The sequence below is a fragment of the Gopherus flavomarginatus genome, chromosome 1 (genome assembly GCF_025201925.1).
Source record: "Gopherus flavomarginatus isolate rGopFla2 chromosome 1, rGopFla2.mat.asm, whole genome shotgun sequence".
Taxonomy (NCBI): domain Eukaryota; kingdom Metazoa; phylum Chordata; order Testudines; family Testudinidae; genus Gopherus; species Gopherus flavomarginatus.
The window spans coordinates 101,741,685-101,767,605 of record NC_066617.1 but is presented as its reverse complement, the minus strand read 5'-3'; the positions used below and the strand labels follow the sequence as shown (position 1 = coordinate 101,767,605).

General features: G+C 45.9%; 1 protein-coding gene across 1 annotated transcript; it reads left to right on the top strand.

Annotated features, from left to right (window-relative positions):
* The first annotated feature begins 8,535 nt into the window (after window positions 1-8,535).
* Window positions 8,536-20,327, top strand: HMOX1 (heme oxygenase 1). Its single transcript, XM_050927141.1, has 5 exons — window positions 8,536-8,723; window positions 9,059-9,179; window positions 16,433-16,924; window positions 17,594-17,702; window positions 19,939-20,327. The coding sequence occupies exons 1-5, from the start codon at window positions 8,692-8,694 to the stop codon at window positions 20,073-20,075; spliced, it is 891 nt and encodes a 296-aa protein (XP_050783098.1). The 5' UTR covers window positions 8,536-8,691; the 3' UTR covers window positions 20,076-20,327.
* The last annotated feature ends 5,594 nt before the right edge of the window (window positions 20,328-25,921 follow it).

The following is a 25,921-nucleotide window of genomic DNA, read 5'->3' as shown; positions in this document are numbered from 1 at the left end:
TGTTATCAGATTAGTCTGACACGATTTGTTCTTTACAAATCCATGCTGGCTATTCCCTATCACCTTACCACCTTCCAAGTGTTTGCAGATGATTTCTTTAATTATCTGCTCCATTATCTTCCCTGGCACAGAAGTTAAACTAACTGGTCTGTAGTTTCCTGGGTTGTTTTTATTTCCCTTTTTATAGATGGGCACTATATTTGCCCCCTTCCAGTCTTCTGGAATCTCCCCCATCTCCCATGATTTCCCAAAGATAATAGCTAGAGGCTCAGATACCTCCTCTATTAACTCCTTGAGTATTCTAGGATGCATTTCATCAGGCCCTGGTGACTTGCAGGCATCTAACTTTTCTAAGTGATTTTTTACTTGCTCTTTCCTTATTTTCTCTTCTAAACCTACCCTCTTCCCGTAAGCATTCACTATACTAGACATTCCTTCAGACTTCTCAGTGAAGACCGAAACAAAGAAGTCATTAAGCATCTCTGCCATTTCCAAGTCTCCCGTTACTGTCCCCCCTCCTCACTGAGCAGTGGGCCTACCCTGTCCTTGGTCTTCCAAGTCCACAATGTCTGAGTCAGTGTGAAGCAGTGGAAAGAGTTGTAAGCATGGCTGAGAGCTCTGTTTGTTCAGAATAGTACCAGGTTCAGTCATCACTGGGATTCAGTCTGTTACCATCCAGTTTTTAGTTCTTGGCTATTTTGACTTTACGCATTACACCCATACGGTGTACAGTAAGCTACAGTAAGGCCCGTATCTAGAAGAGACCTAGACCGCTGTGTTACCTGAGGTAACTCAACCAACTACCACCATTGTTCTACAGCTAACTTGCATTCAACAGTTTCATTGGTTGAGTGAGGGAGGCCGCACAGATGGTGGATTATTTGGCCCAACAGCCACATCTGTGTGCCTAACTGCCATCAGCACAAATCTCCCAGCACACCCCACAACACCACAACAAGCGCACACAATAACTCCAGACACACATACAACCTGTCACTGCAGCACGCATGCCTGATTCGCCACCCGCACAAGTCCACACAACTCTCCCAACTCAACACAAATCAACACAACCCCTCACCACAACACAACCAGCATATGCAATAACCTCAACCTGAAGTCTAGAATGTCTGCTGAGTCAGTGTGAAGCAAACTGCTACAAACATAGTTGAGAGCTCTTTTTGTTCTGAATGTCACTAGGTCCAGTCAGTGCTGGGATTCCTGGTCTGTTACTATTCAGCTTTTAAGAGCTCAGCTATTTTTGGCTTTTTTACACACACAACTTCACAAATTATCCTGTGCAACAGCACAGGCTTTCAACTACTACTGCATGTCAACATAATAAAATTAATCTTTTGGTGTATTGTGATCTGACACTGCAGGCACTTAAGAATGAGTAACTTCACTCGTGTGAGGAGCTCCATTGTAGTTTTTACACTGAAGATGCAAAACCATGAATTCTGCTACTTTGAGGCAGTGCAGTAATTTACAGCTTGTTCTGGTGTAAAACAGAGTTGTAAAGAGCAATAGTCCTCAACCAGGGGTCTGGGGCCCCCTTGGGGGCTGCGAGCAGATTTCAGGGGGTCCATCAAGCAGGGGCAGAATTTAGGGTGACCAGACAGCAAATGTGAAAAATTGAGATGGGGTGGGGGGTAATAGGACTGTTGCCGGCACAGGGTGCCCGAGGCAAGCAACAGCGGGGTTCGTTGCCCAGAGTGCGTAGTGCCAATAAACACACCAGGGTGGAGAAGCAAACAACCAAGTTTATTTGAGCTCAAATAAGGTGCAAGGGAGAAATAACAGTCTCAAATCCTGCACACCTAAAACAAGCAGTTTCTTCCTTTTATATCCCAGTTGTTTACTACAAAACTTTTTCTTGCTGACTAGCTGATCTCTCACTCCCCCCTCCTTTCCCATCCAGCTGCAGTATCTTTTCTCATACAGTCTTTTGTCTTCCCCCTTCCTCCCCCCTCTCTGCTGCTGAGACATGTATACTGTATTCAAAAACAACCTTGAGCTCGCTTCAGCGTGTTACAGCAGAAAACTGACTGTTACAACCAAAAACTAACTGCTAACACTACATTTTTTGCAGCTATTTGTACATTAGGTTACACTAGGTTACACAAAGTGTTTAACATGGAGGAACAATGGTTCATTGAGGCCTGAGCAGGAGGGCTTCATCGGCACTCGTGATCGTCCACCCTCCCGAGCTACCTAGATTTATGCCTAGTGACACCAACAGGACTGTTAAGGTTTTTTCCCCACTTTGAACTTTAGAGTACAAGAAGTGGGGACCTGCATGAACACTTCTAAGCTTAGGTCTGGTACACTGCCACCAGCCAGAATTTAGTGTCTGGCACACTTCCTGTTCCCCCAAAACCTTCCCTGGGGAACCCAGACCCAAACCCCTTGGGTCTTAAAACAAGGAGACATTAACCATCCCCCTCCCTTTCCCCCCAGACTTTCCTCTCCCTGGGTTGCCTTGAGAGGCTTCACACCGATCCAAACTCCTTGGATCTTAAAACAAGGAGGAATTAACCATCTCGCCCTCCTTTCCCCCCACCAATCCCTGGTGAGTTCAGACTCAATCTCTTGAATTTTAAAACAAGGAAAAATCAATCAGGTTCTTAAAAAGAAAGCTTTTAATTAAAGAAAGAAAAGGTAAAAATTATCTCTGTAAAATCAGGATGGAAAATGCTTTACAGGGTATTCAGATTCATATAGACCAGAGGGACCCGTCCGCCAGCCTTAGATTCAAAGTTACAGCAAACAGAGGTAAAAATCCTTCCAGCCAAAAGACACATTTACAAGTTGAGGAAACAAACGTAAGACTAATCCGCCTTGCCTGGCTATTACTTACAATTTTGAAACATGAAAGTCTGATTCAGAAAGATTGGGAAAGCCTGGGAGTAAGTCTGGTCCCTCTTAGCCCCAAGAGTGAACAACGAACAAAACAAAAAGCACAAACAAAGACTTCCCTCCACCAAGATTTGAAAGTATCTTGTCCCCCTATTGATCCTCTGGTCAGGTGTCAGCCAGATTCACTGAGCTTCTTAACCCTTTACAGGTAAAAGAGACATTAACCCTTAACTATCTGTTTATGACAAGGACCTATAAAAGAAAAAGACCCCAAAGTCAGGACTGTCCCTATAAAATCGGGGCATCTGGTCACCCTACCAGCATTACTCACTGGGGCTTAGGGCAGAAACCCACCACTCGGGGCTGAAGCCGAAGCCTAAGTAGTGTAGCTTCATGGGGGGTGCCTGTGGCATGGGGCAAGTGCCCTGCTTGTTACCCCTTAACACTGGACCTGGCTTTTATATGCAGACTTACAGCTGTTGTGACACAGGTGGGCCATAGAGTTTTAATAGGCTGATGGGATGGGGGTGACTCAGAAAGAAAAAGGTTGAGAACTCCTGGTCAAGACGGTGGGGAAGGCAGGTGGTGACAGATTTGTTTTTAAATGTTTCTTCCAAAAGCTTGTTTATATTTTATGTGGTGCTCTTTGGGTGGGGAGGAAATTTCTGATTTGCCTCTTTTCAGATCTTCTGCCACTTGTGAAGGTGAACAAAATAGTATTTTATGTAGCTGTTCTTCCCCCTGAACTGCTGATAACTTGGGAGCTGTGTGTCAGTCAGAAAATCCATCTGTTTTGTGAACTCTGACCACAGAACAGCAAACTCCAAAAATGCATGCAGCACAGGAGACAAGCTGTCTGGATTATGCTGACTAACCCTTTCAAGGGCCTCAAATCATGTGCTTGGCTCCTCATTTTGCTGAGTCACTGTAGTGTGTGTTTGCCTCTCCAGATTGCTGTGTCAAGTTTCAGTCCAGGGGCTTTTTTTGTTAAGTCATGGCAGGTCAGAGGCCCATGCGAGGCTGTGTATTAATCAAGCAGTTTCCTGTTCTTCGGCCTGAGATTGCAGCTGCTGCAGTTGGCTCCACTCCAGTTTTGGAAACAATCAGACCTCGGAATTGTCTGGAAATACGTCTAAGCCTTAAATCCAGGGAACCCCTAATTACTGCTTCGGGGGAAGGGCAGATGAGCGAAAGATACTCGGAGCTGGAAGAAAATGGGAGCTTTGGTAAAGTGGAACTTGATTTCTAATTCCTGCTGGTTCCCTTAATCTGAGAAAGATACACAACACACCAGACAGATTTACCGGTTTGTGTATGAGGGTTTCAAATGCTGCTGTTCATGCTTAGGCCCCAGTCTTACAAACACTTCTGCACATCTTTCACTTAAGACACCGGAGTGTCTTGTTGATTCAAACGGACAACACAGTTAAATGCTAAGGCTTTGCGCTGTGGGATTGGGTAATTATCTTGTTTTTTTGTGGGTTGACTATGTGAGTTTCTGCGTTCTCTCTCTCTCTTCTGTGCCCACCCCCAGCCAGGTGTACTTGTGAAGGTATAGCAGACTGGAGGGCACGTACAGCCAAAAACTACTAATGCACAACCCAGGTAGTTGATCAGCGCAGTGCGCATGCTGCACAGTTTATCAGTAATGTGCACTCCCACTCCAGTATGTGCTCCAAAGAGCCTGTCAGTGCTGTACATGCCCTAAGGACTTTAACCGTACTATGTGCTCCCATCAAACTCTCTCCAGCATCTGTTGATACTTTGTACTCCCATTGTGTGCTCTACCAGTATCCTAGAGCTCATTGCATAAAAGCATATGTCCTGGGGAGTTTTTCTGTTTATCCACTCTCGTCACAGCCCTTGGCACAGGTACATGTTCTGTCTGTGCTCAGCAGATCTGCCAGTACTCTGAGCTCTTGGAACATTGGAAACGATTAACTGTACTGTGAACTTCTGTCAGGCTTGGAGCATTAGCCTGGGAATTCACCTGGAGCTTGTCGTTCTGTCACCTCTGGAATGTTTCTTTTAGAATTTCATCTGTGCTATGTTTTCCATGTGATCTTGAAGCAAGTTGTTCTAGAAATTCATCTATAGTATGTGTTGTCATCTTGTTTGGAGCATTTGTCTATGGAGTTTCTGTACTGTGTGAATCCATTACGTGTGTGTGTGTGTGTGTGTGTGTGTGTGTGTAATATAAACAAAATAAACTTAAGAATTCATCCATACTGTGTGCGCACCCATCACCTAGAGGTGTGCTTCTGTAGGAGTTCAGTTGTACTGCGTGTGCACCCATCACCTTAGAGATGTGCATCATAGGAATTCAGCCATACTGTGTGCACATGCCTGTCACCGCACAGCCCTCATGCTGTGATTTCAGACTTTACATTTGATCTACGCTTGTCAGACTGTTAAATGACTGCCTACAGCTGCACCATAACTGTATTGATTGTAGGTTTGGCCATCCTGCCCCTGGTAAACATCAATGAATCCACAGTGAATAAAATTCTCACCCTGGTAATTGCCAGCTAAGGTGTGGGGTTGCTATAACCCTGGTCTCCAGATGAGTCACATTTCTGGTTTGCTGGGGAAGCTTTTAGGCTCCATAAAGCTCCTGTCACCTCCATTAAATCTTTTTAACTGAATGTTAACTGCTTTCTTTCTGTTACACTACAGGCTACCACCAGGCTGCATTCTGCTGTGTCACAGTCTGGCAAACACAGCTAATTCCCTGTTTATATGGCAGTGGTAACTTTTCCTGAGGAATGTGTTCTCTCCTGAGTCCAGCCTCTGGCATTATTCACTGCTGCCGCAGCAGGGACAGCACATCTCACAGAGAAGTGAAACTTTTTTTAGAATGTTTGATTTCACGTGCTGTAGCTGGCAATATAACTTCTACTTGCAGAATCTGCTGTCAATTCTATACATGGCCAAATGCTCCTTAATTTCTCCTTCCCCATCTCATTTACTGGTCAGTAATTCTTTATCAACTGCTAAACCATCTGACTTCTTGGTGTAATTTGCTCATCCACTAGGATTCATAGATTTTTATGCTGAAAAACAATCATTGTGAGCATCTAGTCTGACTTTCTACCAGTCCGTAGAATTTTACCAAGTGATCCCTGTATCAACAACAATAACTCGCAATTGAACAAAAGCATATCTCTTAGAAACAGACTCTATCCTGATTAAAGATTTCAAATGATGGAGAATTCACTACTTCTCTCGCTACATAGCTCTGATGGTTAATTATCCTTGGTATTAAAAAATACAAACAGGAAATGAGGTGCACATTTTTATCTTTTAAAGCTTCAATGTCCGGGCATTGGAATTGCTTCCTCCTGTGATTCTGATCTTTTTGGATGTTTAACGCAGAATAGGAAGAGAGGCGCCATTCTCAAATCTGTGCCAACACACTGGCACACTCAGTCCCCTGTCCCTTCCATAACATGTCACATTGGCAGCATGGCAGAAGTGACAGAATCTCTCCCAACAGCAGTGGAGGAGATCAGCGATGCCCAAGTCCTGCCACGGAAAAGACTTAATTTTCAGATAGTTCCCCAAATATCCTGATTGTTCCGTCCCTGTTGTACATCGTCTTTAGATATCCATAGGCATGCAACCAAACCTCCCCCTCTGCTAGAGTTATAGGTCTGATTTCTTGCATCCTCCATCTCTTATCAGAACTCTTTGACGGGTCATGTGGAACTTTCAGGTCTCTGAGGACAATGAGAGAGAAATGGTCACTTTAAGGACACCACCTTTCCACCCTCCATTAGGTTGATTTCTGAAGAAGGATCCCATATGTGCTGACCCACATATTAGCGGTCACCCTTCAGGACCTCTATGTCACAAGCATATTTTAGGCCTCATGATGTCAAGTCATGACATGAGGATGCCACATGATTTCACACCTCAAATGTGAGACAGTTATTTTATCATGCAGGATAAATGCAGAAGAATAGCAGTACCCCAAATGCAATGACACGTGAGGTGTGAGGGAGGAAGGGAACTAGAGACAATGCAGAAATGTTCTCGAGTGTTCCCATTGCTTTAAGAGAAAAAGGGAAGGCAGGAACACCAGTTGAGTCAGCAGTAGAAGTGCTGTGTAATCTTTCCTGAACGCTCAGCCTCCTAACTCCAAATATCTGTCTGAGGCGAAAACAACAAATCCTGCCAGCCAGATTCTATAGCACAGTATTGGCGTGGTCCCCAGTCAGTGTTATAAGGCCTGGCCAGAGGTCTGGGGTGAGAGGCTCACACCAGTGCCCTCATCAGGACCTTGGTCCCATTTTTAACTGTACCCTGCCCTGTTTTCTGGTTGAAGGAGAATGTTCTGTTTGCCAAAATTAAAGCCAATCAATGCATTTTCCATCCAGCTCCACCCTAGCAGGCTGAGCTTCTAACCCATCTAAAGCCTGAAGAGAACTCCATTTTGGCCTTGCGAGTTCCTAATTGTTCACCTGTTACGACAGCAGAGGAGCAGGTACCAGCCAACTACTGCCAGGAAACCAGTCTCTGGACAATCCAGTTGCTCTTTTGCCCCTAGACCCAGGTTAGATTAACCGCACTTGAAGGTTTCTGCAGACCTCCACCAGAGTTTCCCCTAGCCCAGTCATAGTTCATCATCCTTCAGGTCCAGGAATGTGCACAATAAGCGGCGGTGCACAGAGCTCCTCTGGCCCCAGGACCGTGCTGGCGAGAGCAAGTGAGCTGCTCCGGCTCTGGGGCTACATCAGGGCAACAGAACATGGCCCCTTCAAAAGCAGTCACATTTTTATTCCTGCGCATACCTTTGTTCGGGTCCTTAGCATGTACCTTCTCTATGCCATGTACCAAGCAGTTACACGGTGGGAACATACTACCCTTGAAGCTGCCAACCATCATTTCCAGTCCCTCCTCCTTGAAGTCTGAGCTCCATGTTATCTGAAAGAGAGTACATGTACAGATGGACTCTGAGGGCTTGTCTACACAGGGAGTTATTCTGAATAGCTAGTCCTGATTTATTCCAGACTATGAGCATTCACACAGGGAATCAGAGTGCCTTATTCTGAATTAGTTAATCCACTTCCAAAAATGGATTAAATTAATTTGGAAAAAGTCACCCTTATTCTGTCAAGTATCAGAGGGTAGCCGTGTTAGTCTGGATCTGTAAAAGCAGCAAAGAATCCTGTGGCACCTTATAGACTAACAGACGTTTTGGAGCATGAGCTTTCGTGGGTGAATACCCACTTCCTCAGATGCATCTGAGGAAGTGGGTATTCACCCACGAAAGCTCATGCTCCAAAACGTCTGTTAGTCTATAAGGTGCCACAGGATTCTTTGCTACCCTTATTCTGGAATCAGTCTCCACGCAGGGAGTTAATCAGGACTAGACATTGCAACTTTAAATTCACACCCTGCTTTAATCTGAATTTCTCAGTGTGACCCCCTAAGCATTAGTGAATCCTCCCAAGCGTCCACACTGGAGCATCTTAGTTCTCAGTGCTACCAGCTGGGCAGAAAAAGGGTTAATGAGCCTGGGCAAGCTGCCCAGCCTAAGGAGAAATCTTTCAACATCCTGTTGTTGAGCTTCATTGTTAAGACTGGGCAGGACACTCCTCCCTCCCAGGGGGGAGGGCGGGCAGTGAGAAAAGTGTGTATGTTGCAACATTTACACCAGGGTCAGCTGTTTGGCTGTTCACGTGATCTGAGCCTAGTATAAAGCAGGATGCAGAAGAAGGGCTGCTTAACTCCGAAGCTTCCCAGAGCCCTGAGAGAAGAGAGGACAAAGCAGGGAAGGTGAGAGGAAGACAACAGAAGAGCAAAAAAGAGAAGGAAGGAAAGAAAAGAGAAATGGAAGGTTCTAAGACACACAGCTCTGAAAGGTGAGAGCGGGGCTACAATTCAAGGGAAATTACCACAGAAAGGCATGGCATTTCTCCCCCACACACACTTTTTGGGTTGGGATTCTGGTTGCTGCTCTCCACTTCTACTTTACTGGGAATGGGAGGATCCTTTTCCTTTCCTCCTCCTTTCTATCTCTTCCCCTCTCTCCCTGCAGAATTTGGGATGCTGATGCTCCTTCTCTTTCCCACTCCCACCCTCACCACCCTGGGATGCTTTCTCTCCACCCCACTTGTTGGGAAAGAGCTAGTTTTCATTTTGGAGGGGGTGGTGAGATGCTTGTGACACTGATGTCTTTTCCCCTCTGCTTTCCCAGCATGCCTGGAGACCTATCAGAAGCCCTGAAGGAAGCCACCAAAGAGGTGCATGAGCAGGCAGAGAGCACAGAGTTTATGAAGAATTTCCAGAAGGGGCAGGTGTCACTCGAGGAGTTTAAGGTATGTGCTGCTGGGGTGGAAGGGGAAAACTGGGCTCTAGGGAACGTGCTGTGTCTAATTCAGAGCAGCCAAGTCAGGGCTCCTGAACAAGAAAATCTTTGGGTCATGACAACAGAGCATCATTGTGTCACTCACTCATGCCAGCATCTAGCCCCACGTAACTTCAGGGCTCTCTCAATGTCTTGCAAACTTCTGTTGCAGAATGTGGTGCAGAGCTGTGAATTTCTGGGTGGGGAGTGAAGCCACTCTTAGTGGGGGTGTGCCTAGCTTTGCTGAAGCTGCATGAAAGGGCTGAAGAAATTGACTTATGAGGGAAAGATTAAAGCAATTCAGTGCCCGTGTATTTGTTTATAGTCAAACGATGATTGATGGAAATATAACTGTGTACAAGCATATGAAGGATTTTAAATCACCAAGGAGGGGGAAGAATTATTTAGAATGATCTAAGTGGGTATGCATGGAAGTAACAGGGAAAGAGACAAGGAAAATTCAGTCTGGATATTGGAAGTCATTTCCTAAAAGTGAGGTCTGCCAGGCTGTGGAATAGTCTCTGGTCCTGAAGGTTCCTAGTTGTTTCCTCTGTAATATTAGAATTATAATTTTAGTTTAGCACTGGACCTGAGAATACAACTATGCAGTTCATGGATTTAAGCAAACAGTGTCTCTCTCAAATATGCAGGAGCTAATCATGTTCTAGTTGAATGAATAAATGCTAATTACCTTGTGGAGCCCTTTTTGCTCCACTCCAGCAGGACCAGTTGCATGTCACTCTGTGATTTCTATGATTATACACCTAGATATTGTAACTCTGGAGAGATAATGAGGTTCCCGACAGCTGAATCACATAATAAACAAAGCCATAAGGAACAACAGGAGAGCCCAGTGAGCTAGAAATTCCTGAGGGCCTTGAGGATGTGACACATGGATTGTCATGCCACAGCTGTTAATTTGATCTAGTATGAGTCAATCATCCACCAATTTCTGAAACTAACTGCAGTGCTGAACTCCTGCAAATGGGGATGTGGCATTAGCTAGGCAATGAACTTCAAAGGGGGGTAGCAGTAACACCCCCCTTCCCCCGCAAGTCATTTCTGAGACCAAGGGAATCAGGCTAGTTTATGAGAGGATCGTGATCTGTTGTCAGGGAGATTCAGAAGTGACTATGGGTTCCAAAAGGTAATGTTGACTGCTGAGACTTTCAAAATCAACTGGAGGATTTAGCCATACAACTTCCACTAAAGCCTCTAGTTAGCTTTGAAAATTTCAACTATTCTAGTTAAGTTTTCTTAACTTGTCATGCAATTTTCCTCTATTTTGTAACCAAGCTTCCTTAGGTTGTTACCAGACCTCTCCAGGAATTTGGCTAATGGGGTCTATGTTTAAAATCCTTTTTATTTCTGTTGCTAACTTCCCTGTAATACAGATGACTATGTAGAAATAGCTGCTGACTGTAGTGGCAAATGTAGGAATGATTACTCATAGACTCATAGACTCTAGGACTGGAAGGGACCTCGAGAGGTCATCGAGTCCAGTCCCCTGCCCTCATGGCAGGACCAAATACTGTCTAGACCATCCCTGATAGACATTTATCTAACCTACTCTTAAATATCTTCAGAGATGGAGATTCCACAACTTCCCTAGGCAATCTGTTCCAGTGTTTAACTACCCTGACAGTTAGGAACTTTTTCCTATGTCCAACCTGAATCTCCCTTGCTGCAGTTTAAGTCCATTGCTTCTTGTTCTATCATTGGAGGCTAAGGTGAACAAGTTTTCTCCCTCCTCCTGATGACACCCTTTTAGATACCTGAAAACTGCTATCATGTCCCCTCTCAGTCTTCTCTTTTCCAAACTAAACAAACCCAATTCCTTCAGCCTTCCTTCATAGGTCATGTTCTCAAGACCTTTAATCATTCTTGTTGCTCTTCTCTGGACCCTCTCCAATTTCTCCACATCTTTCTTGAAATGCGCTGCCCAGAACTGGACACAATACTCCAGTTGAGGCCTAACCAGTTCAGAGTAAAGTGGAAGAATGACTTCTCGTGTCTTGTTTACGACACACCTGTTAATGCATCCCAGAATCATGTTTGCTTTTTTTGCAACAGTATCACGCTGTTGACTCATATTAAGCTTGTGGTCCACTTTTTATTGCAGTCAGCCCTGTAGAAACAACACAGATCAGGGAATGTGAACTGGTTGCTTTTTTGGTTTTTGTATCCACAACAGAATTTTTAACCAAGCCTGAGCCATCTGTATCACATTGCCTTCAGATTCTGTCCGTAGTTATCCCTGAGCACCCTGATTGTAAAGACAATGGGATTGAACATACGTTAACGAAGGCAGCATTTGAGCAGCAGAATCTTCTGGTGATCATGCACAAGAAGGAAAGAGCCCAGTTTAACTGTCAAACCCCAGTTTGAAGGGCTGGCAGTTAGAAAAAACATCTTGTAAGAGGAGAAAATGTGGTATGGCAATAGAGAACCAACAAACACACGACCTCCCAATGATCTTTTCACAAAGTCCCTTTTCAGGGCTTGTCAGCTCTTACATTTTATAGCACTATAATTTGCTGGCTCAGGGGTGTGAAAAATCACCCCCTGAATGTAGCAAGTTTGAGCGCTTTAAAGTGCTAGTGTGGACAGGCTCCAAGCACTTGGAGCTATTCCCCTCGTGGAGGTGGATTACCAGGAGCGCTGGGAGAGCTCTCTCCCAGTACTCGTGCATGACCACACTGTAATAACCTTAGTCCCAGATTTGGACCTTAGCGTCCAAAATATGGGGGTTAGCATGAAAACCTCCAAGCTTAGTTACCAGCTTGGACCTGGTACCTGCTGCCACCACCCAAAAAATTAGAGTGTTTTGGGGCACTCTGGTCCCCCTGAAAAACCTTTCCTGGGGACCCCAAGACCCAAATCCCTTGAGTCTCACAACAAAGGGAAATAATCCTTTTTCCCTTCCCCCCTCCAGGTGCTCCTGGAGAGATACACAGACACAAGTTCTGTGAATCCAAACAGAGTGAATCTCCCTCTCTGTTCCCAATCCTGGAAACAAAAAGTACTTTCCTATTCCCCCAGAGGGAATGCAAAGTCAGGCTAGCAATCCAACACACAAATCTCCCCTTGATTTCTTCCTCCCACCAATTCCCTGGTGAGTACAGACTCAATTTCCCTGAAGTAAAGAAAAGCTCCAACAGGTCTTAAAAGAAAGCTTTATATAAAAAGAAAGAAAAATAAGTACAAATGTTCTCTCTGTATTAGATGATACAACACAGGGTCAATTGCTTAAAAGAATATTGAATAAACAGCCTTATTCAAAAAGAATACAAATTAAAGCACTCCAGCACTTATATTCATGCAAATACCAAAGAAAAGAAACCATATAACTTACTATCTGATCTCTTTGTCCTTACACTTGGAAACAGAAGACTAGAAAGTAGAACTACTTCTCCAAAGCTCAGAGAAAGCAGGCAGGCAGAAAACAAAAGACCTTAGACACAAAATTCCCTCCACCCAAAGTTGAAAAAATCCGGTTTCCTGATTGGTCCTCTGGTCAGGTGCTTCAGGTGAAAGAGACATTAACCCTTAGCTATCTGTTTATGACACGCCCCCCAAATTGCAGACAGTGGGGAAGCTCACTGGCGGCGATTTCCTTCTAGAACTTGAAAATAAACAGATTAATACAACACATACACCTTTACATATACTCCTAAGTATATAACTAACAGACTTCTACATTTTAAGAACACTTTTTAACTACTGAATTCTGGGAAACTCTCACGGGAGAGTGCATCAGCGACTTTGTTAGAAGCTCCTGTGATGTGCTGAATTTCAAAATCAAAATCTTGGAGAGCTAAACTCCAACGAAGAAGTTTCTTGTTGTTCCCCTTGGCAGTATGAAGCCACTTTAGTGCAGCATGGTCAGTTTGTAGTTGGAACCGCCGTCCCCAAACATATGGGCGTAGCTTTTCCAGGGCGTACACAATGGCATAGCATTACTTTTCACTGACTGACCAGTGACTTTCCCTCTCAGACAGTTTCTTGCTGAGAAACACGACAGGATGGAAGTTGTGATCTGTTGCTTCCTGCATGAGCACTGCTCCTATACCACGCTCAGATGCATCTGTGGTTACTAGGAATGGCTTGTCAAAGTCCGGGGCCCTGAGCACAGGGTCAGACATGAGCGTTGCCTTAAGTTGGGTAAAGGCCTTTTGACACTCATCAGTCCACTTAACTGCATTTGGCTGGGTCTTTTTGGTCAGGTCGGTCAGTGGGGCAGCGATTTGGCTGTAGTGTGCTACAAATCGCCTGTAGTATCCGGCCAAGCCTAAGAAGGATTGGACCTGCTTCTTGGACCGTGGGACAGGCCACTTTTGGATAGCATCCACCTTGGCCTGTAGGGGGTTTATGGTTCCTCGACCCACCTGGTGCCCCAGGTAAGTCACTCTGTTTTGGCCTATTTGACACTTTTTGACCTTAACAGTTAGTCCTGCCTGCCTGATGCGCTCAAAGACCTTTTCCAGGTGTATTAGGTGTTCGGGCCAGGAGTCTGAAAAAATGGCCACATCATCGAGGTAGGCAACTGCAAATTCTCCCAGTCCAGCTAGTAGACCATCTACCAGCCTCTGGAAGGTGGCGGGTGCATTTCGAAGGCCGAAAGGAAGGACATTGAATTCATACACCCCCGCATGGGTGACGAATGCTGACCTCTCCTTGGCAGGTTCATCTAGCGGTACTTGCCAGTACCCCTTGGTTAAGTCTATTGTAGAGATGAACTGGGCACGTCCCAACTTTTCCAATAGCTCATCGGTACGTGGCATTGGATAGTTGTCCGGACGAGTTACAGCATTTAGCTTACGGTAGTCCACGCAAAAGCGTATTTCCCCATCTGGTTTGGGTACCAGAACCACTGGAGATGCCCATGCACTGGTAGATGAGCGGATTATACCCATCTGTAGCATGTTTTGGATCTCCCGTTCTATAGCAGCTTGGGCATGAGGAGACACTCGGTAGGGTGGGGTTCTGATTGAGTGAGCATTACTTGTATCAATGGAGTGGTATGCCCGTTCAGTCCGTCCTGGGGTGGCTGAGAACCATGGGGCGAAGCTAGTGCACAGCTCCTTGATTTGTTGCCGCTGCAGACGTTCCAGGGTGGTTGAGAGGTTCACCTCTTCCACGCCACCGTCTTTTTTCCCGTCGTAGTAGACACCGTCAGGCCACTCAGCATCATCTCCCTGGACTGTAAACTGACAAACCTGTAAGTCTATGGAATAGAAAGGCTTGAGAGAATTAACATGGTACACTTTAGGCTTTAGTGAGGAATTGGGAAATGCTATGAGGTAGTTTACAGCTCCCAGGCGCTCTTGGACCGTGAATGGCCCTTCCCATGATGCTTCCATCTTATGGGTCTGTTGCGCCTTCAAGACCATAACCTGGTCTCCTACCTTGAAGGAACGTTCTCTGGCATGTCTGTCATACCAGGCCTTTTGCTCTTCCTGAGCATCCTTTAGATTCTCTCTAGCAAGGGCTAAAGAGTGTCGGAGGGTGCTTTGTAGGTTGCTTACAAAGTCCAGAATGTTAGTTCCTGGAGAAGGCGTAAACCCCTCCCATTGCTGCTTCACCAACTGTAATGGCCCCTTAACCTCGTGACCATACACAAGTTCAAATGGTGAAAACCCTAAACTGGGATGTGGTACAGCCCTGTAGGCAAACAGCAACTGCTGCAACACTAGGTCCCAATTATTGGAGAATTCGTTGATGAATTTTCGTATCATGGCCCCCAAAGTTCCATTGAACCTTTCAACCAGGCCATTGGTTTGATGGTGGTACGGGGTGGCAACCAAGTGATTCACCCCATGAGTTTCCCACAGTTTTTCCATGGTCCCTGCCAAGAAATTAGACCCTGAATCTGTAAGGATGTCGGAGGGCCAACCTACCCTGGCAAAGATGTCTGTTAGGGCCAGGCACACAGTGTTAGCCCTGGTGTTGCCTAGAGCTACTGCTTCCGGCCATCGGGTAGCAAAGTCCACTAAAGTCAGTACGTACTGCTTTCCTCTGGGCGTCTTTTTTGGGAAAGGGCCCAGAATATCCACAGCTACTCGCTGAAATGGGACCTCAATTATGGGGAGTGGCTGGAGAGGGGCCTTGACCTGGTCTTGAGGCTTTCCCACTCTTTGGCATACCTCACAAGACCGGACATACTTGGCAACGTCCTTGCCCATCCCCTCCCAGTGGAAGGACTTCCCCAACCGGTCCTTGGTTCTGTTCACCCCAGCATGGCCACTGGGATGATCATGGGCTAAGCTTAAGAGCTTCCCCCGGTACTTAGTTGGAACCACCAACTGTTTTTTGCAGCTGCCATTCTTCCCGGTGTCCACCAGAAAGAATTTCCTTGTATAAAAGTCCTTGGTCTATAACAAACCGGGATCGATTAGAAGAGCTGAGAGGCGGTGGGGTGCTCCGTGCCGCCGCCCAAGCTTTCTGAAGGCTGTCATCTGCTTCCTGCTCAGTCTGGAACTGTTCCCTTGAGGCTGGGGTCACCAGTTGTTCCTCAGACTGTGGACTTGGGCTTGGTCCCTCTGGAAGCGATGTAGGTGATGGGGTTGTTTCCGTTGCTGGTGAATGCTGCTGCAGGGGCACTCCCACTGCAGTGATTTTAAAGTTTCTAGTGTAGATGTAGCCTGACTGTGCTTCCTGTCCTCTTTTATGCCAGCAGAGCCCTTGGCTGCCACGGTTGGTGTGTGTTTTCAGAGACATTCAGCTAGTAATCCTCAAAAAGAGATTCCTATCTAGTCTCCTTGAGGCAGCCAAAGTGAAAGGAAAGTGGCCACCCTACTTACTGATCTTGAAGGGACAGGGGCTGCAGTGCCAACATCTGTGGTGTCTGAGCAGAGGACTGCCCACTGGATGAACAGATCATAAAGTAAAAGGTTTTGTTGCAGTCTGTCAAGGCCTGGGAAAGGGGTAGGATCCCCAATCTCTTGAGACAGTCAGAACTGAACAGTGCACTGGAGAATGTGCCTTTTTAGGAATCATTCCTGTATGGGGAGTGGTGTATGTGTGTGGGAATAGACTAGATGTGACCTAATGGGATTCTTCACACTCTAACTTCTATGATCCCGAGTCTTGGTGAAGGTGAAATTGGGGATATGGTACAACACATACAGTGTATATATGCAGATATGTAGTATTAACATGAAGTGCACATGAAGCTGGAAGGCGAGACCCTGTTGCTGACTTATTCCTTCCCTTTTACTGCAGATGGTTATGGCTTCTCTGTACTACATCTACTCTGCTCTGGAGGAGGAGATTGAGCGTAACAAGGATCACCCGGCCTATATCCCTGTTTACTTCCCAGCTGAACTGCACCGTAGGACTGCCCTGCAAGAAGACTTGGAGTATTTCTATGGCCCATTGTGGAGGGAAGAGATCTCGTGTCCCGAGTCCACTCAGAAATACGTGAATAGGCTCCACTATGTGGGCCAGCATGAACCAGAGCTCCTGGTGGCCCATGCCTACACTCGGTACCTGGGAGACCTATCTGGCGGGCAGGTGTTGAAGAAGATTGCCCAGAAAGCTCTCCACCTACCCAGTACTGGAGAAGGACTGGAGTTCTTCACCTTTGAAGGGGTGTCCAATGCCACAAAGTTCAAGCAGCTGTACCGCTCCCGGATGAACTCCATCGAGATGGACCCAGCCACCAAGAAGAGAGTCGTGGAGGAAGCCAAGCAGGCATTCTTGCTGAATATACAGGTGAGTAACTAGCCTGCATTCCCCACTGCCTCTCCCACCTAAGGTACATCTGCTATCTCAACATAGGCAAGGTGGCGTTTGTACTGATGAGCTGAAGGAAAGCTGTGGGCTGTCAGGAGTAGTGAGAGCTGTACTGAACTTTTCCTATGTGAAAGTTGCTTTTACGAGCCTCCCAAGAGACTGGATACTAGAAAACTTATTTTGCCTTTGGGCAATGGATCCTCTCCAGGATTTGAATGCAGGTTATTCCTTTGCTGCTCTTGTTTGAACACAAGGGTTTATTTTGGGGGCAGAAATCAGTCCACATATCCCTTTATCCTAGTATCTCCACATATCCCCTCCTTCCCCTACAACTCTCTTCTATACAAACACACCCTGCTTTCCCTCTGATCTGGAAGATGAGCATTGGGGCACAGCTCCCTATTGAACTGCTCTGGGAAAGCATTTCACACATTTCAAACTATTAAACAAGCAAGGAGTATAGAGGAGTTCAAGAGAGACCCTTAGGTAGACTCCTTTCTGGAGAAGGAAAGACACACAGGATTAGTGGTTGGGCCAGATATCTATCTTTAGTTCCCAAAATCTCTTATGGAGTAAAAAGGGGCTCAGGGAGGAGAGAAGACTGCATTCCAGGTAATGCAGTAATTGTGTGTGTTTCTTGTTCTCAAGGTGTTTGAGGAACTGCAGAAATTGGTGTCCCAGTTGCATGAGAACAGTCACCATGCACAACAGAAGCCAGAGCTTCGCACAAGAGGCACCAGCGGAGCACATGAGCATGGTAAGAACCTTCCTAAAGCCAATTTTTAGCGTTTCCTTTGTTTGGTTGGTTTTTTTAAAATTCCCTTTACCTTTCCTTCCTGAGTGGTGAGAGAGAGGAGTTGGCTCCAGCTGTCCTTTGAGTGTCTCTACTTCCACTCCATTAGTGTTGGCTAGTGTAGCAGAAGTGTGCATGAGAAACTCCTGCAGAGAGCTTCAAAGGAGGCTGGAAACCTGTGGGATCTTGTGAGCGCTGCAGAAATAAAAATATGCTGTTTTTATACAGCGCTTTTCACTAGTAGGTCTCAAAGTGCTATCATCATACCCCTTTCACACATGGGGAAACTGACTGTTAGGAAGGTTTACAATTAATGGGCCTGATTCTCCTGTTCCTCTCACTGGCTTTATACCAGTGTAACTCCATTGGCTTCACTGGAGATATACCAGTGTAAGCAATAAGAGAATTCGGCCCAACTGAGACTACTTGCATGAGTGAAGGCTGCAGGATTGGGTGCAGTGTAGCACGGTAATGATTGATGCTACAGTCCTGACTGAGGAGGCACTTGCATTATAAGCCCCTTGACATGAAGACCTACCCAAACTCCTGTCTCTTTGGACTGAAGCTTTTCGTGCTTGTTGTCAGCGAATATTTCTGAAAAGCAAGAGAATTCTTTTTCTCCTGAGTGTTGGGATAGTGTTACTGTGTGGTCCCCGCTGCATTTCCGTACTACGAAATATAGCAAAGTCAGAACTACTTGTATCACCCTAGGGCTTGAGATCTTGCAGCTGCAGTGTCCGAGGGCAGCTACTTTCCCAATCAGAATTCTAGTCTAACTTTAGAGCTGAAATGGCTCCATCTACTGACAAGATGCTGCCATTGCAGGAATGACCTGGTGAGGTTCAAAGATCTCTCCAGCCATTGCAAACCATGGTGTTATGGCGGGGTAGAGTAACTATTCCATAGCAAAGGTGGCTTCCAGACTTCTTCCTGAGAAAGTGACTTATCTGAGAGTTCTCCTTGTAACCTAAGAATTTTGAAACAAGCAAGCAACATTTTCATATGGTATTCAGTTGGGTCACCTTCATTTCAGCATAAGGAACATTACTCTCAATTTCACTCTTTTGTGTGTAGGTCTCTCTACACATTCAAGGAGGGGTAATTTTCACAGAAATGGCATGAAACATTTTTAATGCATCTTTTGTCATTATGGAATTTTATCATCCTCTTTGCGATTGAGCGTGGCACTCTCCAAAAGTGCTCAGTGTTGGCCTTTTAAAAGTCCCACCCTAAAGTGGTTGGGTTTTTTTTAAATGTTTTTAAGAGCTTACCTGCATTCTGCAACTGCCCAGAGTTGGAGGGGCCTATGTGGGAGTATTGAACCGGGGGAGTAGGGAGGTGCTGGCAGCCAGGAAGAGAGGGAGGCTCCATTACTTTCATGCAGGCTCTTTTGACAGCTGGCAGAGCTGCTAAGATCTGACAGAGGAGCCTTGCTTCAGCAAACCTTGTATAGTCCTATATATAGTTTGCCCTCATGCAGACCCCAGAGGGAAGGGTGGACTAGGGCAGGATACGGAGGGAGCAAGGGCTGGTTTGAGTCAGAGCCAAAATTGGGCCATGAAGTAGGGCTGGAACCAGGGAATGAAGACTGGCTGGGGAAAACAAGGCTGGAGACTGTCTGAAAGGCTTCGGCCCTGGGCTTTCCAGGATGCAAGGCCAAGGAGGAGATGAAATAATCTTAGGTGCTCCAGGAAAATCTTTTCACCAAAAAGCTTTAACCAACACCCGGCTTTCACTACACAGTGCACTGAGCTGCTCCTAGGAGGTAGCGGGAGCCTGGTATTGTGGTAAACTTGAGATTTACCAAAAGCAAAAGGAACCAAAACACATTGTTACAGCAGTAGGAGGCTACCCTGCGCATCTGGCCTGGAGGAAACGGATTGAGTGCACTTGTAGGGCAGTGAGTTATTAGACTGTACCACACACCTGGGTGCGATGTGAGGATTTACACCACAAACTCTACCCCTCTGAACTGATTGAAGGTACTTGACTACTGACCTTGTGTCTCACTAGTCCACCCATGTGTGGTTACATCTGGTATATCCCTCCACCATTATCCTGTGTGATTGCTCACTTTGGTCACAATTTAGTGTGCCAGGGATAACATCAGTGCATCTTTGGACAATGATATAAAACTAACAGAAGCAAACCCTTCCTAGCCTGATTCCTGCTCTTACAAATTTGATTTCTGTTGATTTAGGACCAGCTCCTGTGAAAGAAGGTGAAAAGACATTGATGAAGCACACAGACATGTTGCCTAGCACTCCACTGGTACGCTGGATTCTTGCTCTCAGCTTCCTAGTGACAACAGTTGCTGTGGGCTTGTTTGCGATGTGAACAGAAGAGACTCTAGGCCTTGCCCTCCTGCTGCTCCCTCATCAAACTAACACACCTAATGCCATCCATCCTGCCCTCTACCTGGACACTCTGATCTTGGCTGTGCCACTAACACTTTTCCAATGGATTCATAGGACTCTGCAGGCTTCTTGTGAATTCTCAGCACAGATCAGAGAGAGCATTTCTGAACCCACAGACTGAACTTGGCCAAAAAGCTGAGGCAGAATCAGAAAGGTTGTGAAAGGCATTGAAGCGGTGCCAGGTCCCAGCAGAAAGTTCCTGCAAAGAGCCCCAGATGTAAAGCACAGGTCTGGTAGCTTCCCTGCTGCCTGGGGAAAAAACCTTACTGGTGCTTTGTTCACTCAGTGTTCTGTACAGCTGACTGATGCAGCAACCATTGCTTCTGGGGAGTTATGAGGCTCCCCTCAGATTGTAGACTGTTTTATTTGACACTATTAGCCTGTTTTTCTAGCATATTTTCCCAGTGATGACTCTGATCAATTATGTTTTGAGACAGCAGAATGCAGTTGTGGAAAATAGTGTTGTCCTTGTGTCCTGTCTGTATAATTTATACACTAACAATAAACCTCAATGTAAGATGACTGCGTATTTCCTGGGGTTAGTGCCTTATCTGGTCTAGGGGAAGAAGGAGGTGCCTTTTGCTGGTTCTGTTAATGCTTTGGGAGGGGCTGGTTGCATGCCCAGAAAACTGACACAATGAGGCACAGAATGGGGAGTTAGCAGATCAGGGCTCTTTTCCCAGCTTTGACACCAATTCAATGTGTGACCTTAGGAAAGTCTCTTAACCTGTCTCTGCCATGTAGATATAACTACACCTACCCATCTGCATAAAGCACTTTGAGACTGATGGATGAAAAGCTCTGTGTAAGAGTGAGGTACTGTTAATTTTATAAATGTCTCTGACATAGTTGGTGAGCCAAAGCCCCTTCACATTTCCTAGGCCTGAGCCTCAGCTGTTGTCAATTGAGCTGCACCAACTGATTTCAGTGGACCTGTGCTGACTTTCACCATTCATGAGGGCCTGGTCCATCATGAATCCATTCAGTGCCTGGCTGAGAACTTCACCGTGGATTAGAAAAGCAGGTATATTTTAAAACTAAAGTTAAATTCCTGATGATAACACCAGACTGGCTTTTAATTATACAGAGCAGAGCTAAAAGACTGCAAGCATATAACCGCACAACCCAGCATAGCTAACAACCAAGGCAACACCAATTATTAGTCACCAGATCTGACTTATTCAGTGAGGTGATAAAGACAGCACCATAACCAGTATTGCTACAGCAACCATTATGCAAAGGATTCTCTTTCCCCTTCCACTGACTGAAATCTGACTAGCAGCTATTATAGTTGCAGGCTATATCACTTCACATTGTCATCTTATTATAAACAAGCACTTGCAGAAGATGCTGTCTTTCAGGTGTGAAATAAAACAGAGCTGTTGACAACCTTTGGTCATCCCTTTTCCACTGCAGGTCCCTGCCCTCTTCCTACCTGCCAGTCCCTACTGTCCACCTGCTGCTGCCTGCTCTGGTTCCCTTTCTGATCACATGGCAGTGTACTCTTAGGTGACCTGTCTGCTAATTGCCAGATCCTGGTCAAATAGCAGTCAGAAGGCAGGTTTTGTGGGGAATAAAAATTGGAGAGGGCCTCCTGAGAAAGAGGGACCCACTTCAAACTAAAGTTTCAATCTACAAAACCCTCTTGAATACATTTACCAAATTCCAGCATTTATTCATTCACACTGGTTGCATGTTCCACTGATCAGGTTCCTGTAAGTATAAAATAATTATAATTGCACCATTAATTCAAAAATGTTAAACAGAACATAGGCACAAGCTTCAGACAACATACTCCACCCCAATATCTCTCCCATTTCCAACTCATCCCTCCATCCAAGGACAAGCATGGGGAAACAGGTAAGTCTTTGATTTTGCCCATGAAGTCACTAAATTGGAGTTCAGCTAGACATGGAGAAGGCCGTGCCATAAGCCCTTTCTATTAGTGTCAGGAGAAGGCTTGTGTTTCAAATGATCACAACCACTGTGGTATTGCACCAAGAGAGGTCATCCTTCAGGTAGCTTGAACCCAAATCATTTAAGGTGTTGATTTTGACCTTTTAGAGGCCTAAACTTTATCCATGAAGATCAGATGAGCAATTTACATTCTGCCTCCACCCCCAATTACTCTGCAGTTCCACTGGCTATTCCACCCATTCTGTCCTGTGCTGTTAAATTGCCTCCTTCCACCCAAGCAACATCTCCACTTCAGTGATGAGCAAATTCATTTGAAAACCAGTTTGCAGTGAACGTCTAAAGAAAAACATCTATCTTGATGTCAATCATAATTTAGTTGTGTATATTACTTGTCACTTACACAAGTGATGGGATAAAAGACATTTAAGAGAGTGTTGTCCTAAGCCAGAGCTGAATGCAAATTGTACAGTAGTAGAATAGTTTTAATTATGGAACTTAACACCTTACATTGAATAAGTGCTGTACAAACTGTAACTAACTAAAGCTCACAATAGCCTTGCTAAATAGGGCTGTATTAGCCTTTTTATAGACATAAGGCAGCAGGGTTGCCAACCCTCCAGAATTGCCTTGGAGTCTCCAGGCATTAAAGATTAATCTTTAATTAAAGATTATGTTATGTAATGAAACTCCCAGGAATATGTCCAACCAAAACTGGCAACCCTAATAAAGCCTGATCCAAAATCCAGTGAAGTAAATGGAAAGACTGCTACTGATTTAATGGGGTTTGGATTAGGTCCATAGAGGGGATAAGTGACTTGATTAAAGTTGCACGATAAGTCAATATCAGAGCCACTTCTAGGGTTGCCAACTTTTGAATCGCACAAAACCAACTGCCCTTGCCCTGCTCCCTGCCCCACCCCGCTCACTCCATTACCCTTCCCTCCATTGCTCGCTCTGCCCCATCCTCAGTCGTTCATTTTCACTGGACTGGAGCAGGAGGTTGGGGTGTGGTTTCCAGCTATGGGTGCAGCCAAAAATGTGGGGTTCAGGGTGTGGGAGGGGGCTCCAGGATGGGGGAGGGGGCTGGGGTGATGGAGGGGGTGAGGGCTCTGTCTGAGGGTGCATGCTCTGGGATGGGACCAGAGATATGGGGCTTGGGGTATGGGAAGGGGCTCTGGGCTGGGGCTGGGGTGAGGGCTCTGACTGGGGGGTGCATGCTCTGGGGTGTAGCCAGAGATGAGGGGCTTGGGGTGCAGGAGGGGACTCGGGGCTGGGACCAAGGAGTTTGGAGTGCAGAGGCAGGGGATTGAGGTGCAGAAGAGGGTTCGGGGTGTGGGCTCCAGGCAGCGGTTACCTCAGGCGGCTCCTGGGAAGTGGCTGGCATGTCCCTCCAGCTCCTAGGCAGAGGCACGGCTGGGCAGCTCTGAGTGGTGCCCCTGCCCACAGGCACCGTTCCCGCAGCTTCCATTGACTGCAGTTCCCAGCCAATAGAAGCTGTGGAGCTGGTGCTTGGGGCAGGGGCAGCATGTGGCGTGCACAGGGCTGCCGCTAATCCTAGGAGACAGAGGGACATACCAGCCACTTCCTGGGAGCTGCATGGAGCCGGGTAGGGAGCCTACAGCCTCACGCCAACTGGACTTTTTCCTGCTGACTGGAGCCGCCAGAGTCCCTTTTCCACCAGGTGTTCTAGTCAAAAACTGGACATCTGGCAACCCTAGCCACTTTGAAGTCAGAAGTTCCCGGTTTCCAGGCTAATATTTAATCCATTAGACCATGCTACTTCTAAGTGTTTATGCAACTCTTAACTTGTCTAATATAATCAAGTTGGCTAAAGTCGTGACAGATATTAGAGAAAATAAACTATTAGTATATCTTGGGTGTTGACCTTCAGGGCACACACTGAGGTCAATCAAGATAGTCAAAGTTCTGGGGGGAGAGATTCACAATAATGAAGACTGATGTTTGGGGAGAAGAGGGTATTGGTTGGATCTGATTTATTGCAGCTGGTTATTTTTTGTTTTGGCAGTGAGGTGTGGAGGTGATCTGTTTTGTATGACTATTCTAATTTTTGCCAAAGAGAGCTAGGGCTCTGGATAGGCACTTTTAAAATATATTCTAATTTGAAATACACAGGTGCTGTAATATTATGGGGAAGAGTTCCACAGAAATACCTATTAATTACTTACGCAGAGTGTATGTGTTGGCGTTCCACTTTCTTTTCTAACTTTTTAAAAGTGAATTAAATTCTGGTAAAAGGCCTCAGACCGATAGCCTTAGAGACCACTGTAAATCGACAGAAGAGATTACAGCACAGACACCAGATCTACATTTACCTTATAATCACACACAAAGCCAACTGATCTGGAAGGAGCACTAGAACAGTCAATATAGACACAGACTAAGAAGTACAGCAAGTGCCTAACAACCAAGCAAATATTTTGCATGTGTATGAAAAAAGAAAACACAGGAAAACTTACTGTAGAGGGTCATCTCCCATCCATATATTATTCATGGTACAAGAACTTGTGTACACTGTACAATTTAGGGTTGCTTATCTTGATTGGATGTATTCCCTGAGGTTTCATCACATGATATGTTCTTTAATTAAAGATGAGTCTTTAATTCCTGGAGACTCCAGAACAATCCTGAGGGTTGGCAACCCTACTACTGCTCTCTTCATGAGTGCTTGTAAACTTGTTATATAACCAGATGCTTTTCAATAGCAGCCTTCTTGGAAGTATCTTCTGCTCCCTGGAGACCCTTAAGGTGATCTGCTGCCAGGAGCCTTAGCAGAGCCCAACAGGCAAAGGCTATACAGCTCTGGGGCCAGCACACACTTTTATTTTTTAAACTGAATGCAAAAAAAGAAAAACTACTTTAAAAGCTAGTGCTATTGTAATGCTGACAGACCCTGGTCATCGGCAGGTGGGACTGAACAGGGACCTCTGGAGCTTAAAGAATGAGCCTCTACTGTATGAGCTAAAGCCAACTGCCTCTTAGCTAAGGCTGTAGAGCAGACTCATTTTATCTCTTTCTCTCTAAGTGGTCTCAGCGCCACTAGATGGGACAGCCCACCACACCCAGAAGGTGTGTGGGTTACACTATGTTACAGCAGCACTGGTGCCTGGCAGGATGGGTTCTCTTGGTGCAGTATGGACCAGGGGATGGTTAACAAGGAGCCAGCCTGCTGGAACAATTTTTATAGTGGGGATGCTGATGATGGAACCATGTATTTGGTGTATGTTATTATTACTTCAAGCTAGGGGTTGCAGCAGCACCTATAGTTCCAGTACCACGACTAGCCTGGGTCACTATAGTTCTGGCAGCTGGCAGGAACGGACAGGCCACATCAGAGCAGTATGAACCAGGAAATAGGTTCTGAGAGGCCAGTTAGTGTTACTACAGCACTCGGCAGTATTGGTGCTATATAGACCAAGGGATAGTTATTGAGGGGCCAGCTTGTGTTACTATGGCACTGGGGCCCAACGCAACAGGCCATATCAGTGCACTATAGACCAGGGAACAGTTATCAAGCAGACAATTTATGTTACTGCAGCACTGGTGTCCAGCAGAATGACCCATATTGGATCAGTATGGACTAGGCCCTAGGGGATAGTTATCTAGGGGCCAGATTGTATTACTGTGGCACTGGATCCCAGCAGGACAGGCTATATTGGAGTAGTATGAACCAGAGGCAATTTACTGAGCGGCCAGTCTGTGTTATTATGGCACTGGGGCCCAACAGGACAGGCTGTATCAGTGTATGCACCAAGGGACAGTTATACATGGGCAGTCTGTGTTACTGTGGTCCTGGGGCCCAGCAGGACAGGCCGTATTGGTGTATGGCCC

Bases quoted from the DNA above. Each gene is read 5' to 3' on its own strand.
- HMOX1 (XM_050927141.1), top strand. From the start codon at position 8,692: ATGGAAGGTTCTAAGACACACAGCTCTGAAAG. The intron at 8,724-9,058 runs GTGAGAGCGGGG...CTGCTTTCCCAG, and splicing joins AAGACACACAGCTCTGAAAG to CATGCCTGGAGACCTATCAG. The intron at 16,925-17,593 runs GTGAGTAACTAG...CTTGTTCTCAAG, and splicing joins CATTCTTGCTGAATATACAG to GTGTTTGAGGAACTGCAGAA.